Source organism: Alligator sinensis, unplaced genomic scaffold (genome assembly GCF_000455745.1).
Source record: "Alligator sinensis unplaced genomic scaffold, ASM45574v1 scaffold280_1, whole genome shotgun sequence".
In the NCBI taxonomy this organism is placed as follows: domain Eukaryota; kingdom Metazoa; phylum Chordata; order Crocodylia; family Alligatoridae; genus Alligator; species Alligator sinensis.
In genome coordinates, this window is record NW_005841835.1 from 1,347,696 (window position 1) to 1,367,552 (window position 19,857).

A 19,857-nucleotide genomic window follows, 5' to 3' on the forward strand; every position below is an offset into this window, starting at 1 on the left:
CTTTCCCTTCACTCCCAGTCACTTCAGCACTGAGAAGTAAAGCTGAACCAGCAGAGGGACAGTGAGGAAAGGGCAGCCTAGCACTGCCATCACCAGCAGGTTCTGTTCCCATCTGCTGGGTCAGGCTGGAGGTGATTACGTGGGTGCTGGGGGGCGGGGGAGACTACAGAAGTGGTACTGGGAAGCTCACGATATTTGGTAGTTTGCTCTCTGTGGCAGCCCTAGCAGGTAGACAAGGAGGTAGGAGCTACACTCAGGGTTCCCTCTAAGATGCCTCCAGCCACAGGGGAGGGAGGGAGACTGGAGAGCCCCTGCCAATCCCTGAATGCCTGTTATTGCCCGTGCTGGTGCTGCGTCCCTGCCCTGCTTGGGTCGTACGGGGGTGCAGCTGCTCTAGAGATCTAGCAGCAGCACACGGGGATCCTCCACTGCTGCCTTGATCTTGCGCAGGAAAGTCACTGCCTCTCTGCCATCAATCAGCCGGTGATCGTACGTCAATGCCACAAACATCATGGGCCGCACCTCGACCTACAGAAGAGAAGTAGGGAGTGAGAGCTCTACCCTCCCTTCGCAGACTTCCAGCACAGAGGGGAGGGAAACTGCTTTTCCTGGGGCATAGCAAGGCACAGGCCTCTCCCAGAGGGGTCAGCCTAGTAGGCAGACATGGCTCAGCACTGCAATCTCTACGATAATTAAGCACTAGCTCTGGGTGGGTCTGTACAAGACATGGGAGCATGCTGTCCCTCTGTCTCTCTAGGGACCTCACCTCTACCCTGAGATTGCAGCTGCCCGCTCCCTGCAGCATGAGGGGCACCCCTTATATCCTTCCAGCAAACCCTGGATACTTCTGCTCCATCTGCTTCCCAGCTCTCCAGCCACAGGGAGAAGAGGGAAGCCATGCACCTATCCTCTGGACACCACTAGATCAGCACTGTTAGCTTCACAAGCAGGAACCCACAAAAGGTCTGAGCACCATTCTTCCCTGCAAGTCAGTACACAACAAGCTTCTGGGAGGAGGACTGCTGCCCAGCTTGCAGCTCATTTTGATACTCATTTTGAGAGGCTGCTGCTGCCAGGGTCCCTCCCACCACAGAACCCTTCACTTCTGCTCAGCTCAAACTTTCCACACAGCTGCACCTACTTTGCCTCCAACAGCAACAGGCCTGTCAACAATGGCATGCATTCCTAGTATGGCAGACTGAGGGGGGTTGATGATGGGTGTCCCAAAGAGCGACCCAAAGACTCCTCCATTACTGATAGTGAAGGTGCCGCCATCCATGTCTTCAATGGCCAGTTCATTTTTTCGGGCCTAAAACAAGAACACAATCTTAGAAAATTGCTTAGACTGAAGTCACACAGGGCAAGGGATGCAGATCTGTCAATATGTTCCTTATGTTCTCAGTCAAGACCTGTTCTCTCTGCATCCTTCTTAATGAGAGACAGATGCAGATATTTGGATGGAATTACTAGAAAACATATCCCTTAAATTTAAGGGCTAGAGAGAGACACCTGACTTCAGGGCTAATGTTTCACCCCCGTGAAACAGGCAACTGGTTGAGAAGAGGTAACAACAAATTACAATCATCACTAGTAGAAGAGGAGTCATGCAAAGGAGGCACTGAACTGCCAGCTTTCAATATGGTCACAACTGTGATCAGGTCTCGGGTACTCAGGGAGGTGGGGTCCATCTGTACATCAGCTGACTCTGAGCCAAGACTGATGCACTCAAGGGACCGATAGTCACTAACGAGAGAAGCAGAAAATAAACAGGCTCTATCCCCATCTGCACTTACTTGCAGGGAGATCCAGCATTTGTTCTGGAGATGGGATTCTCTTCCCTTAATTCAGGGAACCTGCTTTGATTGCAGGCTGGTCTAGGGAATTATGTCCCAGGAGAGGAAAATAGGCCTCAGTCTCAAAGGCAAGGGGAGCAGTGGCTCTGAGGAGTCCAAATCTGTGTAGGGGCTGCCCATAAAGTATGATCAGAGCTAAGGCAGGTACAGCACCAGAGGTGTTTAAGTCAAGCAACAAGTTGAAGGGCCAGAGACCAATCCACATGTATCCACTCAAAAGTCCCTGCCAGAAATTAACTTCCCTCTGGAAGACTGTCAGCTTCTCGTTCCTTTCCTTTTTGTCCTCCTGGCTAAAACTATATACCCAGCACATGCCCTCCAGCCCCAACTCCATCTTTCATTACCTTCTCTCCCAACTCATTGATGGTTCGCTCAATGTCAGCAAAGTTCATAGTTTCTACATTCCTGATGACGGGGACCACGAGACCCTGTGGGGGCAGACAACCTATTCAGAAAGTCCAATGCAGCAGTGAACACTTTACCTAAGGCTGGGGCCACCTGCTTTTGTGAAGGTAGTCACTACTCTTTGCTTACAGCATAGCAGAATGGAGAATGTAGAGACCCATCTTCTGCCAAAGGCTGGATACCCAGCAATGTAGCCCAGGGCATGAGGCAAGAAGACAAGATGCTGAGTTAAGACAGGCTGGTGGTTTAAACTAGTGACTTAAGTGACAGGAGTATGGACACTTCAACCTGCCTGGATCCCAACTTCATCTTCAAAACGAGGGGGGTGAGGTGCAAAGGGGAGCCAACTTCACCTCCTGCCCTCCTGGACAGGATAGCTGGTAACATGAGGAGAAAGGCAGGGTGCGTACTCATCTCAGATCCCGGGAGAGTCCAGAGCACCCACTGCCACTTTGCTTCCTGATCTATAAAGATGTGCTGCAACATTCTCCATCCTTTCTTTTCATACCTGGGATCTGTGGCATGCCCTGCTCAAGGACAGCTATTTCTGAAGTGGCAGCATCTGGGTTTACAGAAGTAGTGATGAAGTACAGTGTGGTGAGGCAGTTTTCTGCCTTTCTCTTACATCTGAAGGCTCATCTCTAAACATGCAGCCAGAATACAGTTTCTTCTACCTCATGGCCTGGTGGGCCCACTTCAGTGAGGCCAAGGCAGTCTGGCCTCTCCTGTTAACCCACAAGATCTGGGGTGACCTTTACTCTCTCTTCTGGGGATGAGGAGAGTGGCAAATAACATTTCCTAACCCCTACTGTCAGGCCAGGTAGTTTGGTTGGGGCACCAGAGTTTCATTGGAATAGCTGGCACACTAGAGAGCCAGGACTTAGCCATATAGTTAACTATATCCCCCCAACAGGACCTGGGCTGCAAGCTGGACCAGGGAAGAGAGCCCCCATTGCCTACCCTAGGAGTTGCCACAGCAACGCTGATATCCACATAGTCCCTGTACACAATCTCTTTGGTTGTGTCATCAATCACTAGGAGAGACAGGAAAGGAGTCAGTGTTACACAGAGAATCTGAGACCCGGAACTCTGCAGGCATGATAAACCCTGCCACAGACAGATAGCAACTTGCCCATCTCTAGTTCCTATGCTTTAAAACGTAGCTCCAGCAGAGGGGTCCAACCCTTTATAGCAGCACAGAAAAGAAGGCAGCTGGAGACAAAGGGAGCTGCACAGATTTGGTGACCCTCTTATGAAACATGCTTACAAACCCGTGTGTCCCTTGGCCCACAATTCTTTGCCACATATCTCCCCAAGTGCTTGACTGCCGCCAAAGGATGACAGTCATCCCAATGGGATACAGAAGGATTGGGCCTCTGGACAAGCTAAGCAAAACATATTAATACACCCTGTTCCCACTCGGTCAGTCCTGAAAGCTCAGGCTGGGATTGTGGTGAAGGGGCCCTCCTAGCACACCAGCAAGATCAGCCTTCAGCCTTCTCCAGTGACCTAACCAGGGTGGGGCAAATGGGGCAACTGCCACAGGCAACAATGGGGGGAAGGGATGAAATCACATGGCTGCTGCTGGCAGCCACATGATCACAACTGCGGGGTAACCAGAAGTTGGCAATGCTCCTGTGTCCTGGGTGCCCAGCTATGTCCCTCCACTACTGGCCTTTTCCTTCTCCATTCCTCACGTGTTTTAATAACTCTAGAACCTTTTTATCTACCTAGGGGCTTCTGAAGCATATAGCCTGAAGAATAGTATCAGATCTCTGCATGCTACTAGGAGGGGCTGTCACTCACCTGCATTCACAACAGGCTGATCTTGCAGGGCAAAGGCTGTTGCTTTCACAAAGGCTGACATAAAGCCGAGTTTCATGTTGTGCTTCTTCAGGAAGGAGTCTTTGTGCCGGGCTCGCATCTCCTGAATGTTACTGCAAGACCCACCACAAGAACATTACCACCCCTCACTTCTGTGCCGGGAAGAGGAAGTTATTTATGTGCTACACAGCTGCCAGACTTCCTGTGTTACCCGTGGGCCAACAAATCTCCATGGGAGTCTGATAGACCTACAACAGCCCCTCTATTCACAATCTGCTGAAAAATTCTCCCAAGCTCAGTAGACAGGGTTACTTTTGGCTGTTGGAGAGTGTGTGTTAGGAATTGACCCAGAGCCACAAATCCAATAAGACGGTGAAACAGCTCAGCTCTGCTCAATACCACGGACACTGTCTGGAAGGGAAGCAAGAACAGGAATATACCATGTTCCAGGTCTGGTGTTGCAGAGACCACTATTGAGCCCCTAGGGTCACAGCCCCTCTGTCTGATGTTCAGGGCAGCAGTTACAAAGGAGCTATTTGCCTTTTTGCCCAGGACTGCCTTGATATCACTGCAAGAATGGCAGACTAGGCAGCAGAGAAGACTTAAAGTGAGCAGGGCAACAGGAGCTTCAACCCTTGTGTCCTGGGACCCCAGCCAGCATCAGTGTGCCAAGTGTACTGGAACTCAGCACAGGCTTGAGGGCTGCCAGGGTGCAAGTATACAACACTGGGTCCTCCCCACCCCACCTAAGACCTCCCAGATGGTTATGGAGGTGAGCTAAGCAGGTAGCCCAGCATCTGCTCCACTCCATCCAGGATCAGAGAGGAGGAAACAGCCATTCTTGGTATTTTTGTTAGCTGGAATTAAGGCAAGGTGCACAAATTAAACAAAACTGCCTGGCTTTGGCTCTGCCCATTCTGGGACAATACCAGAGGTTGTGGAATTGTATAATTCTGCCCTTCCCCCCACCCTGGCTGGTGCCTTTAATGAGGCAGTTTTAGGAAGGGGAGGGGGCCCAATGGGTTTAGAATGCTTGTTTTCCTGCGCTTAACCTTGTTTAGGGCTAGGATTACGGCCCAGAGACATTAGTGCCTCCCAAGACGCAAGGGCTGCAGAAATGAAGAGGAGGTTTGCTGTGAAACCTGCTCATTATAGCTTCCTCCTTTCAGACGCTGACCCCAGTAGGGAACAAGAGGCTTCAGTGCAGACCCTTGTGAGTCGGCAGCATGGCATACAACTGGATGGGAGATCAATCCAAAACAGATTACTGGCTGCAACGAGAACCCGAGGCCAGCGTAAAGCGACACCTCGATGAGCCTCTGAGAGGAGATAAAGCTGCAGCACTTCCCCTCCAATCAAGACTATTTTGCCAACCTTATTGTTCCGAGACCCAAATATTTACATGTTTTGTCTTAAGGAGCAGAGTAGGATTTCACAGAGCAATTTGATTTGGGCACAATTTCCCTTAATGCACTGTAACATAAGCTGCCCACCCTCCAAACCCATTAGTGCACTCAGTCAGTCCATGCAAGTCCTTGAGCCTAGAGACCCTCACAAAAGCAGAGCACAGGGATGGGGGAGGGTTGCTAGACCATCTTTAGAAACCTGTGCTGTAAGACAGCCAGAACCATATCATTGTGCAGGGCTCAGTTGGGGGAGGAAGATGGGGGGTGGTATCTAGGCCTGGAGGATGAGCTACCTCATGGACACCACCTGCAGTCAATCAATCACACATCTCTGCTTCCAAGGTAGGCACCTGGAGGGTGAAGACAGAGCTGATGCTGCCTTCAAAATTTCACGACAAGCAAGAACATAAGCTGTTCTAGCTTTTACTGCTATATATCACCAGGTCCCCAACCAAGAACAGCTCTGAAGAACAGACACAACAAAAGTTCTCTATATTGGAGCCTAAGGACTTTTAGCGAGCTATGCACACCTTGTGATGGCCATGCCTCAAGGGAATTGCACAGATGGGCATGGATTTGCCACAATGTGCCTGAGCTGCATGGACTTTCTTGCCCAGCTGTGCACTGGGGGCAGGCCCCAACCTGTTTGGGCAGAGGAAAGGTCATGGTCCTCACCTCATATCAATTTCATTAAAGGTGGTCAGCATGGCACAAGTGTTCTGAGCCTCTTTCAGGCGCTGAGCAATGCGCTGACGCATCCTGTTCATTTTCACCTGAAATCAAAGAGACCGTGAGCAAAAGCAGCCTTGGGTTTGGTAGGGAGGACAGAACGAGGGCACTGTGGCTTTCCTGTGCCTGCTAAGTGTAGCAGCCTGTGCCGTGGGCCAAGCTGCCCAAGTGCTGAAGGAAACAACAGGCCTGGAAAGCTGCCGCAAGCTCACTAGAGGCTTCTCAGATCAGGAAATGGTTTGGTTGAAAAACAAAACACTGAAGCATGTCAAAGGCGGGAGGTGGGTCAGAACCAAACCCCACTTGCAGCTCTGCTGAAGGGAAAGTTCCGAAAGCTGGGCAACGACTGGGCTAGCGTGAGAATAGTCAACTGCTAGGAAAGCCACAGACCAACAATGCTCTTGGGACTGGAATTATTCTGTGGGCTGCTCACCCACATTCCCTTGAGGTTTGGCACCAGTGGACCTGGCTGCAGCAGCCGCACCAGCTTCACTGCTAAGGACTCCTGGATAGCACAAGCAAGCACCCACACTCAGCCATCACCTAGGAGTGAGACACCACATTCGGTCTTCCTGTCCTACAGCCTGTTCTTCCCTGGGAGCTGCAAGCAGGCTCTTCCTGAGTCCCACTCCTTTATGTGCACAGACTACATGGAGCACTTGGGTTGTAAAATTTGTCCACCCACAACAGTCACTGCCTGATCTGTAAGAACAGTCTCTCAATGTACTGGGGTGTGAGCATGTCCAGACTATACTTTATCACTAAGCAATGAAAACCATTCCAACAGCCGGGTCCCCTGAAGCTTACCCTATGCTCTGATCTGGCACCTTTGCTGGGTCCTGGTTCCACAGCACGAGCTGCAGTCGGCTTCACTGCAGAAACTGAGACCAAAGAAAATGTGTCAAAGGAATCTGAAGAACAGGTCCTGGCCTATGACAGCTTGATGGAGGCCCTTTGTTCAGTGAGACATGTAGAAGCAAGCCTCAGACTGCTACTGAGGGGAGGCCAGGCGTTGAGCTGAACTAGAAGTCTCATGCCTGGTACATACAGGGCATTAAGGAAGAGAAACCTCTAATTCTACTTCTAAGATTGGTTTACTGCATTTTAGTTTTCTTCACTCTTCCACAGGAAGATAGGGCATACACTAGGAAAGCTGGAGGGGCTGTAGTCTCACCCGGCTTGCTCTCAATGGGCTGGGTTGAAACAGGTGGCACTGGTGGCATTGCAGTAGGGATTGGTGCTGCAGGAGGAGCAACAGCAGCTGAGACAGGTTCAGGTGCAGGGGCTGCAGCAGCAGGAGGAGGGGCTGCTGCTGGTGTGGCCTTGGCAGGAGCAGCTGAAAGACAGGGAGGAATAATGCTTATAAGCGCAAGTTACATGCTGCAACAGCTGAAAGTCTCCATCTCAGGGATCCCCATCCCAGCAAGCTCTCCTCTTCAATGCCCAGCCTAATGGAAAATATCCACATCTATCCTTTGCACTCTCCAAGTGCATTTCAGTAGCACAGAGATGTCCCTGTCAGTCAGTGATACCTGGGGCACAGGATGAAGCCAAGGCCTCACACATTTAGCTCCCATCCACCAAGGGCAGGCTGTTCCATGGTTTAGTTGTGTTTTTTTATCCTACCCAGATTTGCTTCTTGTACCCCACTCGAATGCTCTGGGCCTTGTTTAAAGATTGGAGGGGGAGGTGACAGAAATACAACTAGGCCCGGAGAATGGAAAAGAAACAATCTGTACTTTATATCCCAGGTCTCCCCGCAACACCAACTCTTACCCACCAGCTTGTGCACACACATCACAAGAGACTCCCTACACCACAGAGACTCCCTAATCCTGGGTCCTCTCTCTCCATTCTCATTGCTTTATTTCCACTCTCCCCTGCTGGAAGAGACAAGGCAGTTGAGAGAACAACCACTGCATTGTGCAGCACCTTGTTACATTTCAACAGGGACTGCTATACAGTCTTACACTCTTCCTTTGAATGCCAGAGGCGCAGGTATAAATAAGCTCCTACCAAGGAGGCAAGAGGATTTTAAATGCTCTACTCTGTCTCTAGTAGAAGACTGGGGAGAACAGGAAACCCTACCTAATTACATGACCCCTGACATACCTCCAGTTTTCCTGAGTTTGAATAGAGGGGTCCCTCCTTCTACTTTCCCACCATCAGGTACCAGAAGAGCCTCAATCACACCAGCTGCTGGGGCTGGGACCTGCACCGATGTCTGCAGGAAAGAAACAAACAACCTCCCCTTTGACCACTGGAAGCAGAACAGATATTTAAGCAGAAGACCATCTCCTTTCATGGGAGAGAGACAGCATGTGGAAATGTGTCTCATGCCCCTTTGAAGGTGGGCACCCTCCCCACCCCCAAGTATTTCAAGCTGTTAGAAGCAGCCTGATCCTTCTGCTCAGCTCCAAAGGCACAGCACAGAACAGAGCTGGAACACAAGAAGCTGCCTCCCTACCAATGACACAGGAAACACAGCTCCCACAGACACAGAGAAAGGCAAGATTACTTGATTTCTTTCCGCAGTGTTCTGCAGAGACTGCCAGCTTTGGAACAGAGCTCCAGAGAGAAGGCCTCTGGGATGCTCCAAAAGAGGGGAATAGATAAATCAGGATGGAACACTCCTACCTTGTCTGTTTCAATCTCACACACCACTTCGTCTTCTGTCACTGTGTCTCCAACAGCTGAACAATATAAGAACCACTGTGAGCATAGAGCTGTGCTCTGACCCCATTCCTAACCCACAGCACAGTCTCCCAGTAGCCCAGGATTTATATACCCTAGACCTGGGTAAGGCTAAAGAAGCCTGGTTTACATTATATAGCTCTGCCAGTGGAATTGTGTGTTCACTTCACAGCTGCTTTGCAGAAGCAACCCCCTTCTTTCTGCTTGCAGAGTAAAAGGAGACTGCAGCCACCCAGCAAAGGGCATGTGTAGAGACATTCATGCTTTCTGATGTTTGCTGTGGTCCCATAAGCAGCTGATGCCTTTCCAGGGTGCACTTCACCCCTGCCACCACAGCTGCTATGGTGAAGCCACGTGGATATGAAATTGCTGACAGCTTCTGTGGCAACTGTAGCCAGACAGAGGTGCACCAACAGTTCATGCTGCTTGTAGAAGTGTTGTCAGCATGCAGCTGCGTCATGCTCTCAGTCTTAGGGATGTTAAGCAGCAGGACTTCAGCCAACTAGCTCTAACCTGTTCCTAGGACTGCACAATAAAGTGTAGAAAACCAAACCACTAATGGTGTCAAAAGCCCCAGGGGAGGGCCACTTCTTACCTTTTTCCCACCTGACATCTCCCTCTGTGACTGACTCTGCGAATGCTGGAGTGTTCACTGTAACCACATCGTTCCCTGTGGGAGAGACATGGATGGAGTGACAAACACAAAGAGCTCAGTGCAATGCTGCCCACTAGGATTCCCTAGAACTGGTAATCAAGAGGAGTCAGATGAAGCCAGGAAGCTGGCCAACATGTCTGACAGTCAGGCATAGCAGCAAGCTGCTCCCAGCAGACAGGAAGTTACACAGTCCTACAGGGTAGATTTGATTTAAATCAAGACTTAAATCACAATTTAAATCAATGGTCAGGAAGCTTCGATTTACTCATTGGTTTCTACAAAAAGCACATTCTTGTTTGATAAAACCTTAATACATATTATTCACAACTCAAGAAATAAATGTAGATTTCATTTTTAGAAGGTACATACTATATATTTTAAAACAGTGATTTATTTTGATATTTTTCAGATTAATTTTGAGCTACATAAGAAAACTGAATTATGATTTGGTTGTTTTATTTACCAAAGCTAACTGAAGCACATGTTTGTGAAATCACTGGAAGGTGAACCAACTCTAATTCACTAGATTAATCATGGCTATTTGGGGGATATTGCCACGCCATATTAGGACATCAAATGAGCGCTGCAGTCATATGTTATGAGCTTGGGGCTTTTTTCACTTTCTTCTAGATTTCATCTCATCTTTGATTTCTTTTCTCTTACAGTCTGGCAAGCCTGCTGCCATGATAGGTTTTCCCTTCTACCAAACTCCCTCACTAGATCTCAAATCAATGGAGAGGCTATACTTAGAAAAGTATCCCTCACGACTTCTGGAATCTTCTGCTCCAAGTGTTTCTCTTTTGTTTCTATTGCCCCTCCCTCCTTGCATTTATATCCAGACTCCTCCTCCTTGCCCAGATCTACCCCACCCCCACCAGTCCTCTTATTCATTTAACTTCTTGAAGCTTTGCACTTTTAGAGAGAGGTAAGGGCTTGACTCTGTACACAAACTTCCGGAGAGACAACAGGGCTGATGGGTAGGTAAACAGGCCTGTTATCTCTCATCTCTTGTGCAACTGGAGTTACAGCTAGCAAGAGATGTGAAGGGTAACAAGAAGGGTTTCTAGAAGTATGTCAGTAGCAAGGGGGGGATCACAGAAAGTGACTGGGGGAGGCAACCTTGTAACAGAGAATGCAGGAAAGGCTGAAGTGGCTCAATGCCTTTTTTGCCTCCATTTTTACAGGCAAGGTCCGCTCCCAGACTATTGCACTGGGCAGCACAGTTCGGGGAAGAGTTGAGTAGCCCTCAGTGGTAAAAGAATAGGTTAGGGACTACATAGAAAAGATGGACATGTATGGGTCCCTGGGGCCGATGGGATGTACCTGAGGGTGCGGAGGGAGTTGGCTATGTGATTGCAGAGCTGTTGGCCATCATCTTTGAAAACTCATGACAATTAGTAAGGGTGCACCAATAGAGAATTTAGGGGCCGATATGACTCCTTAAAAATCTGCTATCTGTATTGGCCGATCCCAATAGGCAGCCAGACAGTATGGAGAGCAGCGTCCTGCTGGTAAGTCTGTTGTGGGGGAAGGGGCAAGGAAAGGGGTGTGGGGGCAGATCAAGGTCCCTGCAATGAGGGAGTGGGACTGGGGCAGGGACAGACACTGCACAATGGGGGTGGAGTATAGGACAGAGCCGTGAGCGGTTCCCGCCACTGCGCACATCCCAGAAGGGCAGGTGGGGGCGTGTGACCCCAGATCTGCACACAGGGCGAGGGCAGACTGCTGCTGCGGGCTGGGGCAGCACTGGGCTTTCCTGGCTGGGGGCTGGGTCAGACTGCATTTGGGATGGCGGCACTGGGAATGGGTCATGGGGGGGGCTGCAGCTACCAAAATTCACTGTGGTCCCCTTAAGATCTCCTCCCAGTGCTACCACCACCCTTCCCAAGCACAGCTCCAGCCCAACCCCTGCTGGGAAGTACCTGACACCAGCGCCAGGCCCAGCCCAAGCCTACGCCCGCAGCAGCAGCCCGCCCTCTTCCTGCATGCAGATTCAGGGGCACATGCCCCCCTCATGCCCTCCTGGAGTGCGCGTAGTGGCAGAAGCTGTCCCCCCCACCGCACAAGCTGCTTGTGGCTCCATCCTGTGCCCCACCCTGTCTGTGCAGTGCCTGCCTCTGCCCCAGCCTCACTCCCTCCCTCACTGCTGGGGCCTCAATCTGCTCCCCCATGCCCCTTCCCTCACAACAGACTTACCAGCCAAACCTGCTCTTCACGCTGTGGGGCTGTGCTCCTGGCTGCCTATGTGCTGCACTGTGGTTGCACACATGCATGGGGGATTTACCAGTGACATTATCGGTCACATCAGGCAAAAAAAAGCCAATTCACTCAATTTTCTTTATATCGGTGCCAATCCAATGTGTAGATGTGTACCTCTAGCAATCAGGAGAGGTCCTGGATGATTGGAAAAGGGCAAACATAGTGCCCATATTAAGAAAGGGAAAAAGGAGGATCCAGGGAATTACAGACCAGTCAGCCTCACCTCAGTCCCTCGCAAAATCATGGAGCAGATCCTCAAGGAATCCATTTCTAAGCACTTGCGAGGACAAAAAGGTGATTAGGAACCATCAGCATGGATTCACCAGGAGCAAGTCATGCTTGACCAACCTGATTGCCTTCTATAATGAGATGACTGGCTCTGTGGATGCGGGGAGACCGGTCAATGTGGCATACTTTGATTTTAGCAAGGCTTTTAATACCATCTCCCACAACATTCTCCCAGGCAAGCTAAGGAAGTATGGGCTAGATGAATGGACTGTAAGGTGGATAGAAAACTGTCTGGAGCACTGGGCTCAAAGAGTAGTAATCAATGGCTCAATATGTAGCTGGCAGCCGGTATCAAGTTGAGTGCCCCAAGGGTCAGTCCTGGGGCCAGTTTTGTTCAATATCTTCATCAACGACCTAGAACATGGCATAGAGTGCACCCTTAACAAGTTTGCAAGATGACAGCAAGCTGGGGTGGGGGGAGGGGAAGAAATAGTAGATTTGCTATAGGGTAGCACTAGTGACCTAGACAAATTGGAGGATTGAGCCAAAAGGAATCACATGAGGTTCAACAAGGACAAGTGCAAAGTCCTGCAATTAGGATGGAACAATCCCATGCACTGGTACAGGCTGGGGCTGACTGGCTGGGCAGTGGCTCTGCAAGGAAGGACCTTGGGGTTACAGTAGACAATAAGATTTCAACAGCTTTTTAATTATTCAACAGCTTTTTAATTATTCCCCTCTCTTCAGCACTGGTGATGCTACATCTGGAGTTTTGCAGCTACGAAAGAAAACTGTTCAGTTTTGGGACCCCCACTACAGAAAGGATGTGGACAAACTGGAAAGAGTTCAGTGGAGGGCAACAAAAATGGTGAGGGGGCTGGGGAACATGACTTATGAGACAAGACAGAGGGATCTGGGTTTATTTATTTTAGAGAACAGGAGACTGAGATGGGACTTCAACTACCTGAAGGAAGGTTTGAAAGAGGATGGAGCTAGACTGTTCTCAGCGGTGGCAGATGACAAAACAAGGAACAATGATCTCAAGTTGCAGCAAGGGAAGTTTAGATTAGATAGTAGGAAGAATTTTGTCACTAGGAGGGTAGTAAAACACTGGAACAGGTTACCCAGAGAGGTGGTGGGAGTTCCATCCATGGAGGTCTTCAAAACCTGCCTAGACAAAGCTTTGGCTGGGGTGATCTAGTTGTGGATGGTCCTGCTTTGAGTAGGGGGTTGGACCAGATGACCTCCTGAGGTCCCTTCCAACCCTAACTTTCTATGATTCTCTTGCCATATACTGCTGGTAACAAGGATTTTATCTCTGGAGACACAAATCCACAGTTTGAAAACTAAACCTCAGCCTCACAGATTCATAGATGTTAGGGCCAGAAGAGACCTCCGTAGATCAACAAGTCCGACCCCCTGCATAGCCAGGAAAGCGTGCTGGGTTTTTGGCCACTCTAACTGTGAAGAAGTTCTTCCTAATGTCCAGTCTAAATCTGCTCTCTGCTAGCTTATGGCCATTATTTCTTGTGACCCCCAGGGGCACCTTGGTGAGCAGAGCCTCACCAATTCCCTTCTGCGCCCCCATGATGAATTTATAGGCAGCCACAAGGTCGTCTCCCAACCTTCTCTTGTGGAGGCTGAAGAGGTCCAGGTGCCCTAGTCTCTCCTCATAGGGCTTGCCCTGCGAGCCCTTAACCATATGAGTGGCCCATCTCTGGACCCTCTCCAGGTTATCCACATCCCTCTTGAAGTGCGGCACCCAAAACTGCACGCAGCATTCCAACTGCGGTCTGACCAGTGCCCGATAGAGGGGAAGTATCACCTCCTTGGTTCTGTTTGTCATGCATCTGCTGATGCATGATAAAGTGCAGTTAGCTTTGCTGATGACTTCATCACACTGACGACTCATGCTCATCTTGGACTCCACTAGGACTCTGAGATCCCTTTCCGCTTCCGTGCTACCCAGCAGGTCATTTCCTAGGCAGTAGGTGTGCTAGACATTTTTCCTCCCTAGGTGCAGCACTTTGCATTTCTCCTTGTTAAATTGCATTCTATTTAGTAAAGATCTAAACAACAGATTTTATTGTTTTCTGCCCATTAAATTAGTAAAGATTAAAAAAAAAAAAATACTCTACCCAATGGGATCTTCTAGACTGAGCACTGAGTCCCACTGGGTAGAGTATTTTTTTTTTTTAAAATCTTTACTAATCTATAGAGGAGCCTCTGGGAACCCTATAAGATTGGGCCCATAATATAGTCTGTTGCCTGTTGTGACCTATTCATAAAACTGTTCTAAAAAGGCTATGCGAAAATATTGTCTCAAATAGTGTATCATTAGAAGTTATAATCCGTATTCCTTGATGACATCTTTGATCTTTAACATATCCTAAATTAAAACTATCTTAATATAGGGTTTTTTTAAAAAAACATCTTAACAAAGAAAGTGATTAAATAAAAAAAAAAATCCAATTTAAATAAAAAAAATCTGATTTTGTATTTTTTTTTTTAAATAGTTGATTTTTATCCACCTTGCAATCCTAACACCACCCAACACCAGACCACCACTGATACATGCCAGTAAGGGAGAGCACAGCAGTTAATCCCAGTGGTTCCCAACACATAGCTACTTACTACATGCAGCAGTGGTTCTGAAGTAACGGACAGCGAAGATACTTGAGTTGTTTGCACTGGAGAAAGAGAGAGAACACACAAGGGAATAAATTCGCTTTCTGTGGGTAGCCAACCCACATCTCCCATATAAACTGGACCAGGCACAGACTCTACACTGGCTTGTAAAACTGGTTTGAAGGTTGTTCAGCTGCCAGATGATGCATATACACTAAAGCCAAGGGTCACTTTCATGCTAGTCTATGTGGTATAGATCTTATGGAGGTACCCAAAGGGAATTCAACAGCCAACTATACTTGGAGAACTCAGCAGCATTCTTCATAACACCCTGCAGTTCCTGGACTACAAAAGCTGGGGTGCCCATATTTCGCTGAAGCCAGTTCTGAGCATCATAAGGATTTAATGACAACAAAGCAGACACCACTAGGTATCAAGACTAAAGCAGCTCCTCCCTCTGACATGCTGCAGCAGACCTCCACTTTCCCATGGATACTTACACAAACTTCCTACTGTTGGCGCAAGCCAGCCCCTGGCCTCCAGGAACACCTGCAAGGTAGAAACCATTTAAACGAAAAACCTTGTTACCCTCTAAACTACAGAGTCACACCCAGCAGGATAACAAGAGCATATACAGTTGGAAACAACTCAGATAAATGTTTCCAAGCATGTTTCCAAGGAACACCTTCCCCTGCCACACCAGCCCCTTGGGATACAGATCTTTTAAAAAGGAAAGACACAAACCAGCAGCTTCCCCAAAGCCAGAAAAATAAGCAAAGTCAATTAAAGAGAAAAATAAAGCCAAACCAAATTTCCCAACATAGTAACCTGCTGGCATGACCACTGCTTGGGGCTGTTACAGTCTCAAACACTCCAGTATTAGCAGCAAAAAGTTTCAAATTAGGACACAGCAAGGACCCATTTACTTCCAAGACACTCTCACAGGAAACCCAGGAGCAGCAATAATAGGAAAGGAAACAAATACCATTCCAGCAGTGCAGCAGCATTCCCAAGGAAGCTGCTTTCTGAAATATTTACTGGAAGAGAAATGTGTTCCCTTCCAAAAAACTCCTCAATAATACGCAGTACCAGAAGGCCCTGCTATGCTCATGTTCTCTGATTTGACCCTGGAGACTAGGTGACTTATCCAAATTAAAATCTTGCCCTTTGCCTTTTCAGGGGTGCTCGGAAAGTTTCCAGCTTGATCTTCAATTAGAGAGGCTAGGTATAAGAGTCTGACAACATACAGACTTCCTTAGAGATACACAAGCTCAGAAGGAAGAACCATTTCCAGCTAGGCAATGCTTAAGGAGGTGGATTAAATTTAGCCATTGAAGCAGAAAACAAAATTTACTCTCACTAAGCAAATGTCTCCACAGAAATATGCAGCTGGTTTTCCTTCCAATTTAATTTTTAACCTATTGTTTCTTTACCAATTAGCTTTATGGAGGCTTGTCTTCGATTACTCCAGTTTATTGTGACCATCAAATCTGATTAGTTTGTCTTGCTTTGACTATTGTTTGAAATGAAAAACAAAATACAAGTTAATTCCAAGTACAAGACTCACCAGACACAGAGCATCTTGCCAGAGTGCAGTTTCCCTGTCAGAGAGAAGAGGGACTATCAGCATTGCAAACAACAGGCAGAACCAGCTCCAGAGGGGATTCTGCCATCTCCCATACTCCAGGCTTTGGCCTAGATTAGGAATTGGAAGGCAGTGTTCACAGGCCTCTATTTCAAGCATATTGCTTCATTGCACAACACAATCTGCAAGGCAGAGGAAGTGATGAAAGACTTTCAGATCCCCTTTTCCATCCCCACCCCTCTACTCCAACACTCTTTACCACAGAAAAGCACCTTGGAAGCAAGTGAATTAAACTCCAATCCCTGGCTTTACTTGCAGCTCCTGCTGCTGTGGGAGGGGAATGCTGATATAAAAAGAACACAAGGGACAGTTTTCTGAAAGCCCCACTCACCTTGAGTTTGTCACTGTGCAAGAAGGCCAAGGGTAGTTAGGTTAGGACTGTTGGAAGCAGCAGTTCCACACTGGAGCTGTTGAGTCCCACAGCCTCTGCAGCTCCAATTTGCAGTGTCAATTTTACTTAAAGGCAATTTGGGGGTTTAAAAGAACTGCTGAATGAAAACCTGGCTCTAGTGAAGTCAGTGCAAGACTCCTATTGACTTCAATGGGGCAGAATTTCACCTTTTCTGACCTTCATCTTAATCCTCAAAGTCAAGAGAAGGTTTATAACTCAGTCCAACATTTCAAACCAAAAGCAAAATTTGAGACACAGTTATACCAGATCCTCCATCTCACAGGTATTCTAATTTATCTTACACAACACCTTTTGACCTGGAAGAGCACCAAACAGTTGTAAAAAGTAATATGCTACTCAATACTGCAATAACTCCTTCTGGAGTGGAACATATTATTTGGCAATTCAAAGTATCACTGTACATGAGTCAATACAGGAAGAAAAAACAATCCTACTTTGGTTAAATCTCAACTTCTGAGGAAAGAGCCTGTATATACAACTTGCCTTCACTTTCAGCCAGAACTAAGAGCTCAGCTGTAGCTGGTATCTTGGACTTATTTGTGAAACACATTGTGTATGTGCTTCTGAAAATTCATGTACATCAGACAAAGGGAACTGTTAGGGATGATGCTAAAGACAGTGCAGGGACACACTATTTAGAATATGGAATGTACACAAAACATTTGACTTTGTGAAAAACTGGAGGAACACAAGGAAACTCAATTTAGGGTTCTGGAGCTCTACTGACTGCGCCTTTTGGGCACTAAACCTCCCAAATGATTTACAGCCACATGTCCTCTGGCTCTTTAGCTATTCATTCAATTGTACAGTAGGGAGCTAATTTCACTTAGCCTTCTGATGCTTTTTTTAGGGTATTTTGTAAAGAGGCAGGGGAAATCCTAGCATACCAGACATCATCTTGCTGGGGAAACAGGATATGCTGTACTAGATTCTGGAAGGAAAACAGGCTGGTATGTTTGTTTGTGGAGCCCCCGCACTGCTAGGATGTGGCTCACTCTGGGAAGCCAACTAATAATGAACGTCTGGGGAAAAATAAACCCACAGAAACAGCACTTCCTATGGGAGCACAGTCTTTGTGGAGTGCTATAAATCTAAGAGCTGGCATACCAAGAGACTGTTTCATGTAGTTAGACAACCCCAGGATTGAGAAACTAAAGCCTTACATGAGAGGAAGGTAGAAGAGAAAGCTCTCCTATGTAGTCACACAGTAGAGGAAGGCACAAATAAGATGGTGAGGGTCTCTAAACATATTACTAGCCCTTCCCAGTTTATTTTTAGCATGCAGGAAATAGCACTCATATACATAGCCTTGGTAGAGGAGATGGCAAACATCCCACTTACAGAGCATATCTGCTTATGACCACATCTCTTCCTGGGGACATCTGGCATTAAACCTCAGGAAGTGGTGTGGTTAAGGACCTTCACAGGCTGAAGAAGCAGCAACAGCAGCAGCAGTTTCAGGTCCAGTATGCTAACATGAGCATACTTTAAGAACCATCCTTAACATGGAAAAAGTAGTAACTGACAAAAATTGACCAATACCTCCCTAGAGTTCATTATCAACGTACTACTTCTCCCCCTGCCTCCCATGATTTCTCAAGAGTGTTCAAACATGCTGGAACCAGCCCAAGGTCAAAGTGACCCTAATGCACAGCCTCCAATCTCTACCTGCTTGGGAACTGTCACTCCCTGAAGCACGTTTGAAATCATTCTCTATGGATACATAACTCCTGAGGTGGGCATGGGCATACTGTCATCATTTGCGAATTTCTACTTCAACCCTAGAAACACAGAATCATAGAAAATTAGGGTTGGAAGGGACCTCAGGTGGTCATCTAGTCCAACCCCGTGCTCAAAGCAGGACCATCCCAACTAGATCATTCCAGTCAAGGCTTTGTTGGAAACATGGGCCAGTTTGAATAAGAAGATTGAGAGAAGAGAAACATTCAGCATGTAAATTAGTTTTGCAGTCAACAAGTGATGCATGCATTAGATAATCTAAGGGCTGGGCATCATAGGCACTGACATGACGGGGTAATGATAGGGCAAAGGAACACTAGGGCAAATCAGCCCTATGGGAAGGGCCAGACTTTGGACTGCTTAGAGCAGAAGTCACTGCATTGATAGCCAGGTCCTGAATAACCCACTGCTGCACAAGAGACTCAGTGTATTCATACACCTCATTGGTTTGTACAGCCTGTTTTTTATATGTAACATTGGGTAGGAAGAAAAGACAGGAGTCAGATAGGACTGAGGCAGTAGAGCCAAAGAGATAGAGAACACTGTTAGTTTGCTAGCATGGTAACATCCTTAGCTCCCTTTGATTGCTTCCACTCACTAAACAAATTATACATTAACTTTTCCCTGCCTAGTGAAATCCAAAGGCCTCACTGTCATCCTCCTGCTGTCAACTACATGCCCCTTTTGAAGAGCATCTTGTCTGCAGACTTCTGAAGTCCTACCTGTGCAACCACTTCCTCAGTGGTTGCCTCTCCTGGTCCAAGTCGCAAATGTCAGTCCTGTCCTCTTCTACCCACACACTCACCGATGCTCTCCCATGATTCCTAGTTTGATGACTCACAACTCCCTTCCTCCGGGACAGAGTTCTTGAGTTTTAATTCTCTTCTTCATATATGTCATAGCATCATAGTATCATAGTATTTAGGGTCGGAAGGGACCTAAACAGATCATCAGGTCCAAACCCCTGCCCTGGGCAGGAACGGGTGCCAGGATCATATCACCCCAGTCAAATATCTGTCCAGCCTCCTCTTGAAGACCTCCAAGGTAAGACAGAGCACTACCTCACTTGGGAGCCCATTCCAGATCCTGGCAGCCCTAACTGTAAAGTAATGTCTCCTGATGTCCAGCCTGAACCTTCGCTCTAGCAATTTGTGGCTGTTATTCCTAGTAACCCCCAGTAGTGCCTGGAGGAACAGAGCCTCCCCCAGTTTCCACTGGTCCCCCCTGGTGAGTTTGTAAACAGCCACCAGTTCCCCCCTCAGCCTTCTCCTGTGGAGGCTGAATAGGTTCAGGCCCTTTAGCCAATCTTCGTAGGGCCTGCCCCACTACCCCTTGACCATGTGAGTGTCAAAACCCAAGCTTCCCCCTTTCTCCATTCC

The 19,857-nt window shown here is 47.9% G+C and overlaps 1 protein-coding gene across 3 annotated transcripts in view; it reads right to left on the reverse strand.

The window, feature by feature from the left end:
• Positions 1-6: 6 nt before the first annotated feature.
• Positions 7-19,857, reverse strand: part of DLST (dihydrolipoamide S-succinyltransferase) — a 22,896-nt gene continuing 3,045 nt past the window's right edge. The window contains exons 1-16 of one of the 3 annotated variants that reach the window (XM_025200915.1): positions 18,407-18,497; positions 18,080-18,237; positions 16,249-16,282; positions 15,182-15,230; positions 14,688-14,743; positions 9,507-9,581; positions 8,855-8,910; positions 8,330-8,441; positions 7,392-7,553; positions 7,025-7,098; positions 6,164-6,261; positions 4,065-4,195; positions 3,219-3,292; positions 2,198-2,281; positions 1,142-1,309; positions 7-528 (exon numbers count right to left, since the gene is read on the reverse strand). In XM_025200915.1, coding sequence (XP_025056700.1) covers positions 394-528; positions 1,142-1,309; positions 2,198-2,281; positions 3,219-3,292; positions 4,065-4,195; positions 6,164-6,261; positions 7,025-7,098; positions 7,392-7,553; positions 8,330-8,441; positions 8,855-8,910; positions 9,507-9,581; positions 14,688-14,743; positions 15,182-15,230; positions 16,249-16,282; positions 18,080-18,127 — 1,356 coding nt within the window. In that variant the 5' untranslated portion in view covers positions 18,128-18,237; positions 18,407-18,497 and the 3' untranslated portion in view covers positions 7-393. Of the gene's footprint in view, positions 529-1,141; positions 1,310-2,197; positions 2,282-3,218; positions 3,293-4,064; positions 4,196-6,163; positions 6,262-7,024; positions 7,099-7,391; positions 7,554-8,329; positions 8,442-8,854; positions 8,911-9,506; positions 9,582-14,687; positions 14,744-15,181; positions 15,231-16,248; positions 16,283-18,079; positions 18,238-18,406; positions 18,498-19,857 lie in introns of those variants that run through there. The other 2 variants (XM_025200910.1, XM_006015337.3) reach the window with 2 other exon arrangements.